The 20703-nt window shown below is 33.7% G+C and overlaps 1 protein-coding gene across 1 annotated transcript in view; it reads right to left on the minus strand.

The window, feature by feature from the left end:
* pic (DNA damage-binding protein pic) overlaps nt 1-20180 on the minus strand; it is a 36929-nt gene extending 16749 nt beyond the window's left edge. Inside the window, exons 1-14 of the mRNA XM_089255471.1 lie at nt 19980-20180; nt 18039-18187; nt 16667-16783; nt 14956-15101; nt 13168-13358; nt 12662-12759; nt 9730-9882; nt 9269-9469; nt 8074-8255; nt 7611-7719; nt 5983-6158; nt 3682-3845; nt 2474-2604; nt 1585-1769 (exon numbers count right to left, since the gene is read on the minus strand). Of these exons, the coding sequence (XP_089111597.1) occupies nt 1585-1769; nt 2474-2604; nt 3682-3845; nt 5983-6158; nt 7611-7719; nt 8074-8255; nt 9269-9469; nt 9730-9882; nt 12662-12759; nt 13168-13358; nt 14956-15101; nt 16667-16783; nt 18039-18187; nt 19980-20040 (2063 nt within the window). The 5' untranslated portion in view covers nt 20041-20180. The remainder of the gene's footprint in view (nt 1-1584; nt 1770-2473; nt 2605-3681; nt 3846-5982; nt 6159-7610; nt 7720-8073; nt 8256-9268; nt 9470-9729; nt 9883-12661; nt 12760-13167; nt 13359-14955; nt 15102-16666; nt 16784-18038; nt 18188-19979) is intronic.
* Nucleotides 20181-20703: the final 523 nt, after the last annotated feature.

Consider the following 20703-nt stretch of genomic DNA (forward strand, 5'->3'; position numbering starts at 1 on the left):
TTAACATTTGGAAAAAAAGTTTTCATCAAAGATATTTTTCTTTTATAAATTATTCTTTCACGTTTTAAGATATGAAAAAAAAAAAATTCTTATTAATCATAGAAGCTATTAAATTTCTCATCAATCTCATCTGATACATCACAATCAGTTCATTATCATCATCAGAGTCACTCTCATTGTGATTAGGAATCAAGTAATTTGTAATACCTATAATATGTTTTTATTCATTTACAACAACCCTAGAAGGCATGCAATGCACTTACACTGGAAAAGTAAAAATAAAAAACAGTCAGCAGTGAAAGAAGCACTTCACATACAGAGCCATGTTGAAATCTTCAATAATGGAAGCAAATCTTGCATAGGTGGCACATACAAGTTCTGACAGCAGACTGTTCTAGATTCTCGCAGCCTGGTATCTTTACTCGTAGCAAAGCTAGAAAAAGCAATCTCTTCTGGCCGTGGGTTATTATTTGGAAGTGGTGCAGATGTAGGCTGGATTGCCTGCACATGATCTTGAAGAAAGGTTCTCCTGATAGTGATGGCAGATAAACTATTTGGTGGATTAATTTGTAGCACATCTTCAGATCTGCAGCGATTCTACGCCATTCCATAGTCCAAACCCAGAAATTCAAGCCTTTTGCAATAAGATCAGCAATTCATGCCAGTTATTTGTTTGGTAAAAGACCTGGACTTTTTGAGGTGCTTTAGGTCCTTCATTTTGTAAGGGCTCCATACTTGCGAAAAGAAAGTCAGGTGAACAAACGCACAGAAAGCATATGACAACGTACGCACATCACATCTGCATTATGCCGTACATAGCATGTATGGAATTTTATTAGCTTTGCAAACTATGCCATGATAATGTTCAGTAAAATCCAGGATGCTGCTCATTGTAATACCTAAATCCATACATATATCTAATTGCTGCAACATTTCATTGCCTAGCTGATAATATTCAGGATCAGTGCGTCTGCCCAAACGTATTGCTCCTTTATTATATGTTGAAAAATGTAGAGTTTATACTGAGAATTCCACTAGAAAAACTGTTGACACGCAACTTTTAGGCCCGTGTGTTTTCTATCAGAGAGAATAACGTCACATCATCAGCGAATGGCAATAGAGGGATGGGTGACACAGGTTGAGCAATATTGTAAGTGTACAAAGATTAGGAATTCATATAAAATTGGGCCCATTGTCACCCAATCCCTGGGTAACTCCGCTTGGCACAGGGCATTCTCCAGAAATGACACTTGCTACGCAAACCTGATGAACTCCTTACAATTTTATCGGGAACACCCATGCCAGCTAGCTTTTTTAGTAGTAACAATTTGGCTACTTTGTCAAACTAAATCAATACGTTGTCAATACTATCTACAAATAAGATGCCCCCCCCCCCAATTTTTTGAAAAAAGGGAGTTCCTTATACACGGATACACTGTTATTAGAATACAGTTGATACTCGTTATAACGATCCCCCCCTCATCCCATCAAATACTGACCTTATATTGGGTGGTCGGTATATCACAATGAAAACATATATGATAGTCATTATATGGAAACATTTGGGACTTAATGTTAACCAACCTGTCGGGATATCCTTCAGAATGCAATGGACACATGTGATTAACCTCTTTGAGATTAACATTAGAAAAAACCAGTTTGTGATTGCTGGAATAAATAACTGTTGGCCTGTCAGAACATGCAAATACATTTGTCGTAGCTAGGGAACGGAATGTTTTCAGCACAGTGGGTTGAGTTCCTAAAGTAACCTGAAACAAAAAGGGTAAGAATGCAATATCACAATGAAAAATAACATTTCAACATTATTCATATTAGAAATCAGAAAGTTTATTGGGTGCACAAATACTGAAGCTATCCAGTGAGAAACATTATGTGCCTATACATTGAATAATACTTTTTAGTCAAATATTTTAACAGCAAAAAAAAAACCATGAATACCATGGCAAGTTCTTTCTATATATATTTAACCCTTCAATGGGCAATGCCACATGTCTGGGCAGGAAAAATCTTTTGCAATCAATGCTCATTTTTACGAGCCTGTACAGACGTTAAAAATAGTTTGTAAAATTAAAAGTTGAAAAAAAAATAGGAAAGACGTTTAAAGGAATAGTTATATTGTTTAAAACCCAAAGATTAGTTTGTAAAATTGTGCAGGTAGTAAATTGGAGCTTCATAAAATTGAGCATTGACTGTATTTTATAAATGACAAGTCCAGATATTTTTTAAATCTGATCTCTCTCAACAGCACACATTTTCTCATCCTCTTTACTATGCACCTGCTGAAAATCAGAAAAAAAACCTACTTCATTAAAAAATACTATCTTCTTTAAAGGAAGGGTTTATTGATTTCTGCTATGCTAGTCAAAGGGTTAAGTAAGAATATACTGATAATATACAGTACAAAAAACTGATTGCTATTGAAAATGGAAAAAATAGCATTAAAACGAATTACCTTTTTTTTGTCTGTTAGCATACCACTCATAGGGTTCAAAACAAAATAGAACAGAGAGCCATCACCCAGAGCACATAGAAGATAATGTAATGTTTCAAAGGTTGTAGCTAAGATTGACCTAGGAATAATGTCTTAAAACAGAAACAAAAAAATTATAATACATAGTGCTACAAATTGCTGACTATTTACACAGTTTAAAGATTAAAACACTCTAGTACAGTCAGACTTCTGTATAATGCCATCCTTCAGGACTTAATAAAAATGGTTTGATAAGCGGGGTGACTTAATAACAAGTAATCCCAATTCACTAATTATGCAGGCAGGGACCAATTAAAAAGTGACAACGTTATACCGAGGTCTTACTGTATGTTATGGATAAAGTGATAGCCTTTATTTCACTTCAAATATACTACTGCTATTTCCTGTGTATAATCAATTTATGCAAATTTCATTCACCGATAACAAAATATTAAAAAATAGATGGGATTGTTAGCCATATCTTAATAGAAAAAAATTTGATTTTTCCACTAGCACTGATACTCAATCTAAACATCTTTGAAAAATTATTTTTACAAATTACTTTTCTTTAAATATTTATTGGTATTCCAATCTTTTAGAGAGAAAAGGTTCATGAAGTTTTTTACATGCAGCTGCATATATAATTGCCACTAAAAAATTCCTGTATCTCACATGTCTGTAGATTATATGCAGAAAAATAGTGATACATAAAAATTACAAATAATGTCCACATTTTTTTGACCATGCTCAGCTTATTGGCAAAATGTGTCAACTTATGTGAAAGGCAGGGATGTATAGTAAAACCTCTCTTTTGCAGACACCAACAGGACAAAAAAAATTTGTCCATAAAATAGAGGTGGCTGTAAAAAAATGGTATTCATATTGACGATTTTTGTAGAAAAACAAAAAGAAATATTTGGCAATAAAAGAGTGGTGACCACATCTGAGGGGTTTTACTGAGCATGAAAAATATAGTGATTCTGATTGCAGTACATGCACAAGGTTCCACACAATTAAGAAATTAAACAATTTTAATTTTGAAAAATAAAAAATGTTCAAATCAACATCAAATTTTTGGCAACATATTAAAAAATAGAGCTACAATGAAACATACAAGAAGCACATGACAAATACTGTACATAAAATATGAACACATGAAATTTTATATAAGTCAGATTGAACAGGCCTACCTCCACCAAGCATCTCTTTGTGCATCTGCTCCAATGAAGGTAAACTCAGTATGCAAACAGAGATATCGGTCCAGAAACCTATTGATACAATATGAGTCCGACCGGCCCCTTCTTCCAGGGGATTTATATCCAAGCATGCAACTTCAAATTCCAAAGTCGCAGTGCTGAAAAGAAATGAATCATAGAGTTCTGTATCAAGCTGTAGTATCATTGTCACAATTCATGAAAAGATCACTTTTCTGAGAAGTATTTTCCTTATAAAACACAACCATTTTTCAATGTGATATCTTAGAAAGACGATACCAAAGATGTAATTAAAAAGACTGAGACAACAGTAATCAAGTCCTTTAAAAATATTATATAATTTGACGTAGATACAGAGGAACCTCGATAACTTGACACCCCAAAAGTATCAATGAACATGTCAACTTAAACAGATGTCAAGTTACCGAGGTTTCATTTGATTTCACCCTCTCAATTTTTAAACATCATCTATGTCATGTACATGCACTTATATATATATACAGTTGAACACTATTCCATCATCTATAAATTAACAAAAGAAAATCTGCAATTCTCTATGAAGTTTCTGAAATCTTAAATTATGGTGAAAAAGTCATAAGTTTATCAAAATATCTGTTATTTACAACTGAGCACTGCGATTGCTGAATGTTAGGAAAATTTGAATTTCTTAACTTAAAAATTTTGATCCAAAAAAACATTATTTTTAGCTAATTCAAACATCTCTTGCTTAAAAATTTCGATCTGTGCTTATCTGTGACTTTGATAGTCCACAGGACAAGTTTCCAGGCTTCAAAAAGTGGAAAATGACCCTACAACCAAGGCATACCAAAATACTTTCTACCAACAAACGACAAAAAAAATGAAGAATTAATGAAGTATATGAGAGAAATGTTGTGAACATTTATTAACTGCACAATCCACAAGCAATTTTGAAAAATTAGTTGTGATAACACAATGTGAATATTAGTTGACTTAAGCAGGGTTTAGCTATCTTGTGTCAAGTTAGAGATTTCATGCCCATTGAATTTAATATAAGGCCACCATGACAATAATAGTTGTTGTTATCTGGGTAGTTAAGTTATTGAGGTTCTTCTGTATTATGGAATTGGGGTTTGAATTAATTCTTTTAATAAAAGTGCATATAGGCAGAAATTTATTTTTTCACTATTAAATTTGTAAACATTCAAAATTCTTTCAATGATCTTCAAATACAGGTGTCCCTCACTTAATGCCATTGATTGGTTCTGAAAAATAGTCCCAGAATAAAGGGTACGACCAAATCGTGCAGAGGGTTGAATTTAACATGAAAAAGATAGGGATTAAAGGTGGGTTTTCTTCAGAAGGATTGAAAAAAATTTAACCCAACAGAAAAAGAACTTTTTTTTACGAATCAATTATTCAAACTCATATGAATAAATCTCATGAATTTAGGCAATATGAATGAATAAAATTAAACTTTTTCCGTCTTCACTACTTCTGATTGATTCTAGTGAGTATGGATGTTTTCTTTCCTGAAGAGCCTGGTATGATAGGCTGATAACTCTATGAAACAGTCAAGATTTGACTGACAAGAAGCAGTTTTCATTCCCTTATAAAAACTTTAGTTACGAAGCCAGAGAATTTCATATATTTCTCGAAAATACAAAAATTCTAGTTTCACTGGAATGAATTTTTTCTATTTAATTTCCCATGGCATCGTCAATGTGCTACCAAACATTGTTCATCAGTCAGATCTGGTGAGTTGCATCTGAGAATTTCGCTCATATTTGTCTAGCTACATCACCAAATCCAGCACATTTCATCGCCAAAGGATTTAACTATGTTATATCTACAGTTTACAAGCTCATGTACAGGATTAAAGTTAAACTCTAAGCAAAATTTTACAGGCTGGAATTCGTAAAATGAGCTTTCAAAAACGGTGTTATAGAGAGGGATACCTGCAAAGAAATTTACAACTTCAACAGATATACGAAACTCACAAATTTTAAATTGCTTTGGATTTATTCTGAAATCATTGTGTCACTGTCATGTACACATATTTTTACTAGATTGATTATCATCACACACTAAATAACTCCCCAATATAATACATGCACATCAGAATCTATTTTTTATCATTTTTTTCTAACAGAGCTATGCTATATAAAGGGTCATACATAAATAGACAGACATAACAAAAACTTTTTTTTTCAAAAAAGCAATCATTATACTTATCAATATATCATATTATCACTATATCATAATGATATGACAATGATAATATATACATTTAATTACCTTATTTGTTTTACATTTCCTACTCCGATTTCTAAATAGTAAAGTTCATTCCTCACTGCACAGACAACTTGATACAAATTACAGGCCACAACACAAATATTTTGAGCAGGTGGCTTCCATTCGTCTAGCAATAACTTTGTTTCTCTGCTAACGAGTCGAACAGATGTTGCAGTCACCTAGTCCAACATTTAGGATATATATATATTGTTAAAACTGACTGTGAATATCTGTACAAAATAAGTAACTAAATTATAGGTGAGAATACAATATATTAAAAATGTCATATTAAAATCGAAAGACAAAGATTTGTTCACAAGTGGTTTTAATTATCAGAAATATATATATATATATATACATTAGACTGGACTATCCAGAATTGCCTCTCAGCCTTTTGGCTAAGATCAAAGTGTAACCGAAGGGCGGACTGGATAACAGAAAAGCCGAACAGGCAATAGGCAGAAGTTCAATAAATGCTTACTTCCTACCTCCACCTATACTATCAAAACACCCTTTTTATACCAAAACCCACTCCTATTCATATTTTCTGATATCTGGGTACAAGAGACTATTCAATAAATGTTTGTTATGTACTAACTTTATGTTTTCAAAATTTATTACAGAATGAATGATCCAAGAATAAAACACATATTTGACACATTTTTACATTTTTGGATAAATTCTTCTATCTTGATTGCAGGAAACATAAAATCATATATGCTATATAGTATGAACATATACCATATGTTTTTAAAATAAACAAAACATTAACATAAAATGTAAATTTAAAAAAAAAAATTCTTACAAAATTATATTAAAACTTATTTCACTCTTCATTGATAAATAGTAACGCAAATGTCAAAAGGTAGGCCTAAGATGAGTCAAAACTCATAGTTTTTAGTTTTTTAAAAGTCCTTAATGTAGATGACTCAGGGTGTCTCCCTTTTAGCTCTCTTCTATGGCGTGATATTCCTACACTTACGCTCTAACCCCTGAAAAAACCGGTCCAGTTTTGAGGTGTAGCTAGCACAGCACGAAAGTTTAAATGGTTGATTTTGTGCAACCACATTCGAAAACTCGTTTTTGTACAGCTTGGCATCACTGAAAATTATCATGTATTAATTTTTAACTAGGCTAGATAGTACGGAAACCGGATAGTCACAAGCCATATAGTCGAGAGACTAGTGTAACTCAAATATGGAATGAAACAACACATAAAAAAAACAACAAACATCAAAACACATTTATAAAAGCTATATTGTACAACTGTTACTCTAAAGTTACAGCATACATAACCCTTTCAGACCCTGGTGCCACAAATGTGAGGGTTACTCTTTTTGATAGTAGAATTTCTTTCGACTTCAGGGGGGTTAAGGCCTGACTTACGGATTGTGTAAGTTTTAAGTTAAAAATATGGTGAATATGAACTTCGGGGGTTTTCATCAGAGGGCAGAACTTAAAGTTGAACTTTCAGGGTTTTTTTAAGATGGCTCCCAGGAGAAAGTGCCTTCAGAAAAAGTGTGACGTTTATGTATTTTTTGACAATTAAAAATGCAAAAACATTTTGAAAATTCCAAAAAATGAATGCTTGGGTATGAAAGGGTGAAGTCATATATGTTAGCTTAACATACCTGTATTATCTGATCAGAGTGAACATTGCCACAAAAAAATGTCTGCTGTGTCTTATCAAATCCTTCAAAACCAGTTTCTTCTATTTCTTCTCCACTCAGTTGCAGAACCCTAAACACAATGTTTTCCAACAATAAGCTTTTTCAAACAGAAACAAGATGAAAATTTGAAACCTATGATAAGATCTCAATCAACTGGAAGTCCTACATGTATATATTCTCCCAAATAAGGGACAGATTTTTGGTTCCAAAAAGTTTAAGAACAAAAATGCTCTGTCATACAGAGTAGAATCTGATCAGAAAAGGTACAGAAAAAATGACTAGAATAATTTAAAAAAAGTTTTTACTCTAAAACATTTTGTAAGTAATTTTGTAACATCCCCTCCTCTCCTTCCTCTAGAATCTTTTTCAAAGATTCATCGACTGTCATTCAGTTAAATTATACAACAGACTACAACTAACATACCTTGTTTGTCCAACAAAAGCAAGAACCAGCAAGTTATCGTATATCTCTTCAGATGGAGAAATCTTCAAAGGCCATATACCTTTCACACCAGGTAAATCAATGCTAGCATGTTCATGTATCCCAATACCATTTCTAATAATTCGCAACGAGCCTTCCTTACCAAAACCTGAACAAGTCACCAACTGAAAATGAATAAAAACATGTAAATTGCGTATAAAAATTTAGGTACGAGTGGCAACACTTATGCATTAAATACAAGGGTATCACCAAATTTTGGGGAAAGAAAGCTAGATTGGATGAGATCCAGGGATGGATAAAAAAAATAACTTGATTTTTTTTTTCTTAGCAGAAACAGATGAGTCAAATACTATTTTCTAAAATTTGTCTATTTAAACAGATTTTTTTTTTCTTTTTTTCCATTATGGCAATGGTTCTCACAAACTTGCTCCATCCTCTGCTATAATCCTCCAAGCACACGGTTAGACTTGGCTACATTATGTCATGTCACGCTGGATGATGTTATTGTTATTGTTTTAGGTAAAACGATTGTGCATTGAGAATCGCTCAACAGCAAACTGGGCTTTCACGCATTTGGCTCCTCATTCCAGAAAAAAAAAACTCATCTGATGTGACGTTGTCAGGTCTCATCTCATTGCTTGGAGGAATATAACTTACCTAGCTATCATATATTTGCAACACCCCAGAATAATTCAGAAGAGAAACATACTAAAACTTTGATGAAAGATGCACATTGATATCATCAGCTATTGACTTAACAAAGGTTGGAAAAGTATACCTTTTACAACCATATCGTATTATGAGCAATGAGACACATTTTGAGAAAAACTGTTATGGCTAGTGGATATTGCAATTAAGCTAGGTTTCAGCCCATGCAACTGAATTGACTGCAGAAAAAGACAAAAGTAAGACATATAAAATCTGAATTTAATAATTAATCTAACTAAAAAAGTAATCATGAATGACTTTTGAGTAACTAGAAGTTATATATATTATTTCCTTAACAATGTGTTTCAGGGATAAAATTTGAAGGTAAAATGATTTCAAGGTCAGAATTCAATTCCAATAAATACAGAATTAAGTCTATTAGAACTTGTAAAAATTAGAATCAACTGTACAATCACACACACACAATTCAATTACATATTTCCACTAATGAATGTGATAAAAATTATACCTGTTCTTGTCCTTGTCGCTCAAGATCAACTACACACATATCCACGATTGGTCCCAGATTCGTGAAAGTTTCCATGACCTCCACATATGAACCGCTGTCATTAGGTTTAACATTCAGCTTTATCAACTGGCTGTCACCTAATCGTGATCCAATATACAGCACACCATTGTCTAGATATGTCATGCATTCTGGTATGGTAATCTGGAACATACACACTTGTGAATAAGTTTACTGGATCTAAAAAAAAGCTTTATATAAGTTTAAAAAAAAAATTTTATGCAATCCTCCCTAAGAAATATTTTTTTTTTATAATCAAAAATATCAGGGAAAAAAATGGTTAGTGTTCTCAAGTAACTCAAATTTAAAAACATTCTGTTCTCAATTCAGTAATTACGAAATACATAAACTGAAACATTGAGTCAACTTCCAGAGGAAAAATTTATAATTAAAATTGAACCTACTTCACCAAGAAACTCCAGCTTAATGTCTCTAACAATTATCGTATCATCCATTTTCTCTTCTTTCTCAAGAAGAATCATGAAGAGTTTTCCAGACATGCTGGCAATTAGGTGTCGACACATGTCGATTGTACAGAAGCATGTCACCACGCTTTGCTAATGATTAAAAGATTAAAAAAATCAATTATAATTATAAGCACAGGATTGCTAGAAAAAGAGTGAGAGTTCTCCTTAGACTCAAAAATATTTTAAAATATATCAAAGATCATGCAAAAAGAGTCACCAATAAATACAACATGAATTCAATGTCTCGCCATTATGAATTAGAACACTAAAACCTGGATTATTCAATGTAATTGGGTTATATGTAGGTTGGAAAGTTGAAATTTTCAGATAATCAGATATGAAGATGCAGGAATCTTAAGGTCAAGTATCATCAGAACTAATTGTAGTCAAACATACAGAATGTCCCTAATTTTGAACAGCGATTAAGAATCATTAATGTCACAGAAGATGACGATATAAAAAAATTTAACTGCCGAACTATGCGAGTTTCACAGCAAATTCTATGAAAGTGTCATTACGTGTGATGCCGTTGTTGAGAGCAAACACAGAAATGGTGTCACCTTAAGAGAAACCTCGGATTATTCTGTGGAGATATTGGTGCTCATCGACAGTGACCTTATTTCTTCTCCAAAATAATTATTTCAGATGAGGCAACATTCCATATGTCCATTAGGGGTAATAAGCACAATTACCAAATTTTGGGCTCAGAGAATCCCAATGTAATTTTTGAAGTGCAAAGAAATAATCTCAAAATCAATGTGCAGTGTGTGCTTTAATGTGAGATATGGTCATCGGATCTATTTCATTCAGGCAACAAAAAGAGCACACGTAGAAGTGCACTGATTTTTTAGCAAAAATGTTTGAGAATAAAATGAAGATAATATAGTTACTCTATGCTTTGCAGCTGTATAATAAACTTTTAATTAGCATTATTTCTGATGAGTCATAATTAAATTGTTGCTACAACCAAAAAGTTCTTTCTGAAAAATCACTACAAAAAAGAAATCATTGTTGCTTATTTGCACGTGCAAAATCTTTTTGCCTTCATTTAACATTTTCATTTGCATCAATAGAAAAATTTTAAACTTTTGCAATAATTTCCATATCACTTAAGAAGCTGATGGTGTGTAACAGAGTTCTGGATAAATAATTGAAATTCTACTACATAATACTGGTTGAAGTTACAAAATATACCTCAGAACACATAATAAAAAAAATTAAATTTGAAAGAAAATTCACCTGATTCATAATGAAAACTAGCAGGTTTTTTTTAGTTTTCTTTGAAATCCAAAAATTCATCGAGACTGACAGACATGGCAATTCACACATCATAATACAGATGTGTGTCATGATTAAATATCGCTCATCAATAAACTTGACAGCAGAGAACAACGAGTGCTTCATATACTTATTAATTTTTTTACTCGTCTCTACAATATGAGGACTACTTCGAACAGTCACGTGGAAAGTTAATTTTCCTTTCTTTAAAAAATTTAAAGCTAATAAAATATATTTTTTTATTACAATATTTTACAAATATATTGAAACCATGTTCATAGTGTTCTTAGCAGTTTTTCAAAATCATCAAAAACAAATTTAATAATTACAGTATTTAATATATTTGGCCCTCAATATTCATGAATTTAGTGTTCACAGTTTCCATATTCGTAGTATTTTCCTCCATTTTGTAGAGAGAATGCCCCATTAAAAAAAAACACTGTTCCTGTATTTTTTCTGGTATCAGAACAAAATATGAATTGTATGTGTTGACGATGGGTCTCTTCAAGGGTTTCCGGAAATTTTTCTGTAAAATTAAAAAAAAAACTTAGCAAGAACAATTTGACGCATCAACTACTCGAGCTATAAACCTGTATTGGAAGAACCTATTTAACCACAATGTATGCCTGAGGTCACTTCCATTTCTACTAAACCAATCGAATCATGAAAGACATTGTCATGTTGACAAATCAAGTGGATGCAATTGGCTTTGGTGATATGGAACCCCAAAATCCAAGAATTAATCAAATAGCAATTCAGATACATTGACGGAGGAGGAATTAATCGAGATGACGGCTCCTGAAACTGAAATCATACCCCACTGAGAAGATAAAGATCAAAAAGTGGAAGAGATAAGTTCACTCTGAGCAACATAGCAGATGTACTTCAAAAGTTTTAATCATCAATGAATTTTTACACAGAAATAACCCAAACATATACTCCACAAGTGTAAAACTTAGTAGATGAAGCCGTGTCAATATACTAAAACATATTCAATGAAATGACAAAACAAAAGCTTATGACTTGTGCTATTCACAGATTTTCTGTATTCATGGCGACCTGTGGAGCATAACTCCTGCGAATACTGAGAGCGAACTGTAGTTATTCTAAATTACCCACAAAAACAGGCATAATATGCTATTCCGGTGTAGCCAGATGACTGGTTAAACTTTTAATGGCCAAGGATTCCAGTCAGGAACATCAATTCTATTAATTAGCCTTTAAGAAATTTATTTTTTGTTCATAAAAGCACTTGATTTTTTTCTGGCCCTGAAGGTGTGAGATTCCAAACTCAATTACCAAAACTAAAAATTTCATTTATTCAAGCACTTATGCCATAAATCTGCCTTCTTTAGGTCACTTAATTTTAAGGAAGAATACAATTAAAGTATTTTGGTCTTAATTTCAATGTTGTTTTCATGGACATGGGCAAATCCAGAAACCATACAAAAGCAAAAAAAAATTCATGAATTTTTCTGTTGATATCTCTTAACTAAAGAATCAGGTGGAATGGGGATGGGGGGGAAGAAAATTAAAAAAAATTATGAAAATCAATTCAAATCTTAATTTGACTTGTAAAAGGTTAACTTACTTTTATAAGGGGTGGAGCCACTGCTATATACTTCTCACCATTATGGTATGTGAGTGTCTCTTGTCCAACTACTATAACACCACAGACAGGTTCAGGAACTAAATAATATAAATTTATATATGCATCAATAATTGGTATTCACAAACTACTTTAAAACTTAATAGACTCTGAATAATCTGGCAGTGCGCTAATCTGCCATTTTTAGGCAGGTTTTCTTCGAGTATAGAAGAAGAAAACATGTCACTTGACCATATCTTTGCGCAGAAGTTTATTATTTAAATGGGTTTTTTTTCAATTAACTTCCGGTAATCTGGCGCACCCTGGTCTGATAGATAATAAGAGTCTACTATAATGCATTGAAAACACCATGAGACAAAAAAATAAAATCTCTACTCTATAAAATTTTGATTGTTTCTCCTTTGACAATATTTCTGCGCATGTGATATTCTGTGTGCATAGTAATTTGTCTACGCTTATCATAATCATCAAGATTCTACAAGACTTACCTGGTATTAACGTGGTTGCTTCAATTTCAACATTATCTTGCTTCCAAGGACCAGTGATAAACTCTTTATCCCTCAGAGATATTTCGTAGGTGCGGACATGCCTTGCTTGGGTATCTTGGTGAATCTGCACAAGTGTAGCATTAGAGTATCCATGAAGAAATTTGATATCTTGGACATGAAGCTCATCCATTCTGGGAAATCAAAATAAAGTTTTCAAATATTTATATTCTCATGAACTGACACTAGCAGAGAAAACTATGATGTAAAAATGAAAACTAAAACAGACAAAAATCTTAAGTTTGTTTTTCTATTATACCTGTGAGAAATATTCACTGATTTCTTTGTTTCAACCATATAATGGCAGAGATTCTCTGATTACTGCTTAGTTGTAGTCAAAAAAAAATTATCTAGGTTCACCATAACAACCTTTCTCAACCTATGGTCTGAGAAGATGAGATCAGTGATCCCCAGCAGACTTGAAATTTTCATTCTAACTTTTTCCATAATGTAAGTTCAATCTAAGTTCCACCCCGACGGGCACATTAAATAACATTTTAGTACATAGAGCAGGGGTCTTCAACCCATGGACCAAATGTGGCCCTCCGAGCTTTTTGCTGTGGCCTGCCAGCCATTTTTAGAAAATAGCTATTTTACGTAGAAAAAGATTAAATTCTAAAAAAAATTGTTAAAGAACCTCTGGCCACTGAAATCTGTACTAATGTATTCAGAACTGTGAGATACTTTCCAGCTTCAATAGTAATGCAATGCATTTGATATATTAAAAGGGTCGTCATAATGAATTCTGGGGACCCTGAGAAAAATGTTTTTGAGGCCTATGATTTCATATAGGCCAACATATTTTTAGAGGCCAAATTTGGCATCCCAAAGGTATACATAACTGCAGAATTTACAAAAATGCTAAAAAACGCCTTGATGAAACAAACAGATTTAGAATTATTGAAAACCTGAGGAAAACCAATTTTTCATAATTAATGAAAAATAGTCACAGAATTACTGAAAGAAACAATTTCAGAGTTGTTAGATGTAATAATTCATGACAAAATTTAAAATTTTTGAAAGAATTTCATAATTAATGAAAATTTAAAATTGATGAAAAATAATTTCTGAATTTTAGAAATTTCAGATTTAGTAAAAGAAAAAATTAAAAAAACTAATTAATGGATTGATAAAAGAACATTATTTAAAAGCAAATATTCAAATTTAATGAAAAATAAATTCAGAGCAAATAAAAGTGTTTAATAACCAAGGATACCATGGTATGGTAGCCCACAGACATTGTGGAAAGTTTAATTTGGCCCACAATGTCTGAAAGGTTGAAGACCCCTGAAATAGAGCAACGAAACCCCAGCTGGGATGGGGGCATCTGTAAATACGTCAAACATAGGTCACACTTTAAATTATTTTAAAAACTTTTGCAATATGAATTTATCAATTTTTGTCCATTTCTTACTACTTCAATATTTAATGTTAGTTTCCCATTGGCAATTAGACCCAGTGTTATAGCATTAATAGACATTTTTGTACTTAAACATGAAAAGCACCCCCGAACTCAATAGGATAACTGGTATATTCCAGGTAAAATCTGAAAAATCAGGTAAAAAGTTTCTTTCAAAAAGGCTTTATAAATATCTGCTCAAATTTAAATTGATGTAAATAAATATATATATATCAATATTCTTAATTTCATCTGCAAATAAAAAAAAGCGAACAAGAAATTCGACCAATAAGAGAGTTGAAGAAAATTATAGGTAAGATGGAACTTCAAACCTCAAATTGAAAGCTTTGAGCTCTCTTATATCCTTATCCAGTGGAATTATCTTGAAGAGGCCATCGTACAAACGGAGACCTATCATGCGACACTCTGGATCTATCACAGCAATACTACCAGTCTCTGAAGGCCTGGCAACTGCATCCTAAAATCACATTTGACATCATATTCAAAATTAGAGAAGGCATGTGCAACTAGATAAAAAGAAAATACTATAGAAATAAAAATCCATTTATTTAAAACAAAAAATATCTTTAATAATTAGGTTTTTGACATTCAGAAATTTTTTGACTGAGAACGATTCCTTTTACCCATATGTATGGGCTCACAGGTTAGAATTCTATTTTAGTGGCACTAAAAAATTACGAGAAAAACTATTATTTTTTTAAATTTAAAAATCGTCTATGTAAAACTTATCTCGAATTTCTCTTGTTTTAGCTGCTTTTATCACTCATTTCATTGGCTCTGCTAATTTCAAACTCCAGTCAGTGTCATGGTCGCTGAAAATTACTTCTTCTACAAAAATAATTTCTTTGTCCGAATGATATACACTTCTTACAGTGGCAAATTTCAGCTGCAATGGTAGAAGTGTTTTATCATTTCTTCTAGGCACAACGCTGGCGCAATATTGCATCCCTGTCATTCTTGCTTTTTCCCTCCATGATCAGCAGATAGGTACGATAATATAAACACAGAAGAGAAATACTCTATCTTTATCTATATGGTACACCATACATATATTTTTTCACCAACTTGAATTAGAGGAGAAATAAAAAAAGATCTAATCTGAAAAAATTCCTTTCCCTCATTTTATAACCATACACGAACCTTGCATTAGTAAGATTCATGTATGCACCAGTAGTGGTAAATTATATAACTGCACAAATATAACTTTCTTTTCCGACAGCACTACGAGAATAAGACCTACAATGCACATGCTACTAAGCAGCATGAAAATGTGCTACTTTCAAGCAAACACAACCAATTAAATCATTCCCTCTAATGCAACCAATAAGCTTACTGGTTGCATTTGCTCGACAGTGGCAGGCTTTCGGGCTGCTTGGTAACGTGTGTATTCCAGGCCTAATGATCTCAGCTACAGAAAGAGCCGCTGTGGTGGTTGAGTGGTCATAGTGATGAACTCGCATCACAAGGATCTGGGTTTGAACCCCACCACTATCGCAGCAGTGGTTGGCTGAAGTTGGTTTCCTGTGGTTCCCAACTTCAAGGCACAGCGAGCTGATCTCATTGAAAAGTTTCGCCACAAAGAGCAACAGGCCTATAATGATTCAATTATTCAATCATTACACTTCACTCATAGTTAGAAAAAACTGGTGGCAGATGGCAGCACTACACAACAAGCATTACACAGAAACAAACTTCACGTCAGGTCAGGTTTCACTACACATACACTCACATTTCAACATGTACCAATTCGTTAGAGGTTCAGCAGAGGAATATGGACGAGGTACATGTATGGTTTAGTGGTAGTAGCTACTGAAAGAATGAAGTTTTCGTGTGTGAGTTGAAAAGACAAGTCCACTTAATAAGCAGGGGGATCAATCAGACTCCACATGGGAGCTCGAATTCCAAGTTTCTACATCATTCTAGATCAGTTTTACTACATTTTGGGAAAAACATAATAAGGACAATATATAACTAACTATAAATTCTAAAAATAAATAAGCACACAATGGCATAGATACTTACAGCTACATTTCCATGTGCTCTTGTAACAATATCTATGTTGTCTCCATCTTGAACACATTCCAAAATTGCCACATTGTATTTGTGTGTCAAAAAGAATAGAAAATCTTTATTTTCACCCTTTGGGAAAGAGATGATCACAATAAATGAATGGAAATGAGCATGAAAATGCAATATCAGCAAGCATCTATTTTATCTAATACATATTGCCGCCGCAGTTCAAAAAAGGCAACAACTCGAATTGGCTATTTTGAGATACCCACATTTTAAAAATTGCGTGAAACTCAATGCGAATCAACTGATTCAATTACAGTAGGAAGCGTAAAAGCAGAGTTGGGAGTTGTTTTGCAATATGTAGAGGCATTTTCCACTGTTCTCATGGTGTGGAAAATTAAAAAAATCCAATTTTCTCAATTGATAAACTGGGCCGTCAATATCCTTTATAATGCTATGTCACTGGTAAAAAAGTCATCACAGAGAGAAGCACAATAACGTTAAGTGGGGAATCAGAATCAACGCTATGCAACTCAATTGTTAATGTCTGATTACATACAGTAAAGATAACAATTAGCACACAATTTGCGATCATTAAACAACTTACCATCTTTTTATTATTAAAGATTTTGTATGTTTCAAACAGTAAATATAAAATAGAAAGACCCAGATTAACAATTTAACAATATCAATAGTAAGCATCCCGATGTCCCTGGGGAGCGCAGGGTCATGATGCGCTTGCTTCACACGACTGTATGGGCCATCATGGTGAAACATTTTATAGATTGATTCAATTTTTATTACTTATTCTCGGGGTGGGGGACTACGAGCTGAATATGCAGCAGCACCATGCGATGAAAGCGAAATGATATGAAATTCAACAATACAATAGTACAGAAAATGTTTCATCCAATCGCTAACATACCTGCATGCGAATATGCAAATGAGGCATAAAAGAGGGAACCTAATAAAATTTCTACAACTACAACTATAGATGTGATTTTGATTCTATTTTGTCATGATAGTTCATGACAAGTCACCCCGAATATAAATATTAAAAAGTGATTAAGAAATGCAGCTGCCTACCGTAACACAAATGTATTGGAATATTTGTGTATCAATAGATGATGATAGCAAGGCGCTCACTTTGCAAGCCATGATTATTGTCAACTTGGCACACCTAAACCACACTTGGATTAAATCAGAAAAACTATTATTACTTGCTGTCACATCAGTATTATTATAACAGCGCCTTTATTAATATTATTTCACTAAGCAAAAAAAAAAAAGTTTAAAGCCCTAGTAGACAAACGAGACAGTAAAATCCAGTCGGAGAAAGCAGGCCACCTGAAGTTTCAAATTATATGTATAAAGAACTTACAATGGGTCTGTAAAGTTTCATTTGTGAAACGCAACCATAAATGTTCATTTCTTTCATCAGCCTCAGGCCTTCTGGAGTAACGAGATACACCTCTATGTGGGTATTTTTTGCGAGGATCAAATTCAGATCAGTGGGAGAAGTGAAGTTTCCTGAAAAGGACGAGAAAAAAAACACAATCACACCTATAACAAAATACATGTACAATAAAATCTCCATTAACCTATACATGTGGCCAATGATTTTTGAATTGAGTATCATTATAAGGTATCAGGATTCTTTCCACAAGAGATCATTTCAATTTAAATTTTTAAATATTGCACCAATGTTAGGTCAGCACAATTGATTTACTGTTTGGGGAATGGACCGATTGGTTAACCTGTCTCAGAAAACTGTGACTCGGGTCGCATAATGAAATAGAGCCAGGGTTGGCAAGGGATTTTGGATTTTATCATATTCTCATCCTACTTTATCATATTGTCCTAAACGGTCCAAAACCTTTCTAAACGCAGTTTAGAAAGTGTTTCACAACAGACTTATGATGTAATGGTTGCTCCAGGTTTCATAAAATCAATCAACAGCACACCCTTTTGGTCGCAGAATACAGTTGCCATGATTTTCCTTTGAGACTGGATTCGTTTGAATTTTTTTGGTTTAGGTGAAACGGAATGACGCCAATGCACGGACTGTTGTTTTGTCTCAGCATTGACGTATGAAATCCGCGTTTCATCACCAGCAATGATATGGGAACAATGCTGTTCAAATTCACACAATTGACTGTGAATTTGAGCAGCACGAAGTTAAAAGCAGCTGTATGGTACCCTCTTGTATTTAGAAATCTAATCACTGATCGACTTTCACAACTGGTGGGATTTGTTATTACCGCACTCATTTTAACACACTGTCTTGCAAAGGCAGACAACAATCAAATGATAGAAATATGGCGGTTACATTCCCAACAAACCAAGTAGTGCTGCTATGCATGCGTGAACCAATCGGTATTGCCATTTGTTTTTTATACGTGTATGTGCGATCGGTCCTTAATTTTGAAGCGCACCTCGTATATATATTTGTGTATGTGTATACACCATTTCTAGTGTATTTTTCAAAGTCAGTTGTCTCCCCCCCCACTTGGTTCCGATAGTTTACCTTGGCTGTTTGAAAATTTTCCTTTGGCAACTGGAATGTTCAAGCCAACATGCTATCCTTACCTTTTCAGCACCATAGTCAATTCATTTCCGTCATCAATGTCTTAGCCCTCTAGAGTTATCATGCTCGTTACCAGGGCCGCAACTAGGGAGTGGGGGTGACTGATGCCTTGGGTGTCCCACCAGAGGGAACACACATTTCATCCCATTTAGTAGATTCTCCAACACTACAAGGGGACATCAAAATGAACATTTTTCCCCCAGCTGACCAGACATCCATTTACATCTAGTTCCATCTATCTCATCGAGTATCTATCTCATTCTAGTTCCTTCTTAAAATAGTTTCAAGCACAGATTGGTACAAAGAATGTGGTTGGTGTTGATTGAGGTTTGACGTTACCTCCCTGCATTTTGAGTTATTGTGCTTATTTTGTGGGTGCATTTGAATGCCGTGCAATTTTTTTCTAGATCTCGAAGATGTCTGGCAAACAAAAAAATTTCGGGTCATCAAAAGAAAGGGGGGACATAGTCTTTGGGCAATTGGAAATCGCCAATTCCCGGCAACCTCGCTAATGAAATCTTCGCCAATACACGATAAAATTCATTGCCCTTCAAAAATGAACTCCGGCCATCATTTCTTTTTTGTTTTTTTATTAGTACTCTTCACACAAGGTTGGATCAAATCACGTGGTTGAAGGTTAGTGTGTGCATCAAAGACATGAATACCGACATGCAATACTACGTACAAACACGATTGATTGATAGATGTACACAATAAACAAACTTTCTCCCTTACCAGTAGCGCAAGAGCCCACGGCACTGGGCTTGTGAGCGGTGACAACGTAGTTATACGCCATGGCGTGATTCGGATCCTGCTCTTCACGGATACTTCGAAAATTCGAAGGAATTCGACGCCGTGAATCCTATTTCACGTATTCAATATTACACACACAATTCACAAGCAATACACACACGAACCCATAGACCGCCACTCACTAAATATTTCTGACAAGGAATAGTTAACATGTACTTTCATTCCATATGAATACTGAAGTTCGAAAAAATTCTGAAATGGGAGCAGCTAAAAATGATTGAATCAATTTTTAATTGTGAGAAAAATAATTATTAATATTTTTCTTCTTCTAATTTTATTTTAGTAGAATAATTTTATTATTCCGAGCAGTGACATCTTACGAGTTTTAGCGCTTTCTAAGAGGTGAAACATTGAGAGTTAAAGTCGGGCTGCCCCCCCCCCCCTCCTATATTCGTGGTTTCCGTGTATTTCGGGTTGATTTTTTTTCTTCATTAGAATTTTTTTTTTTTTTGCAACACTCAGAAATTGTCATTCATGTGTTTTGTATACAAAATTTGAGTTGTGCATGTTTAGGATGGTTCATTTTTGGATTGCTCGCTAAACGACATTACTGTCATCACTTGAGCCGTAGTAGCTCCCAAGAGAGAAACATTCTCGGGTTGGATTAACCTTTGGCCACAATGTGCGCTAAAGGACACAACCATTT

The sequence above is a fragment of the Pholcus phalangioides genome, unplaced genomic scaffold (assembly GCF_987345545.1).
Source record: "Pholcus phalangioides strain wild (caught in Gottingen) unplaced genomic scaffold, Ppha-v1.0 ptg000042l_1, whole genome shotgun sequence".
Taxonomy (NCBI): Eukaryota; Metazoa; Arthropoda; class Arachnida; order Araneae; family Pholcidae; genus Pholcus; species Pholcus phalangioides.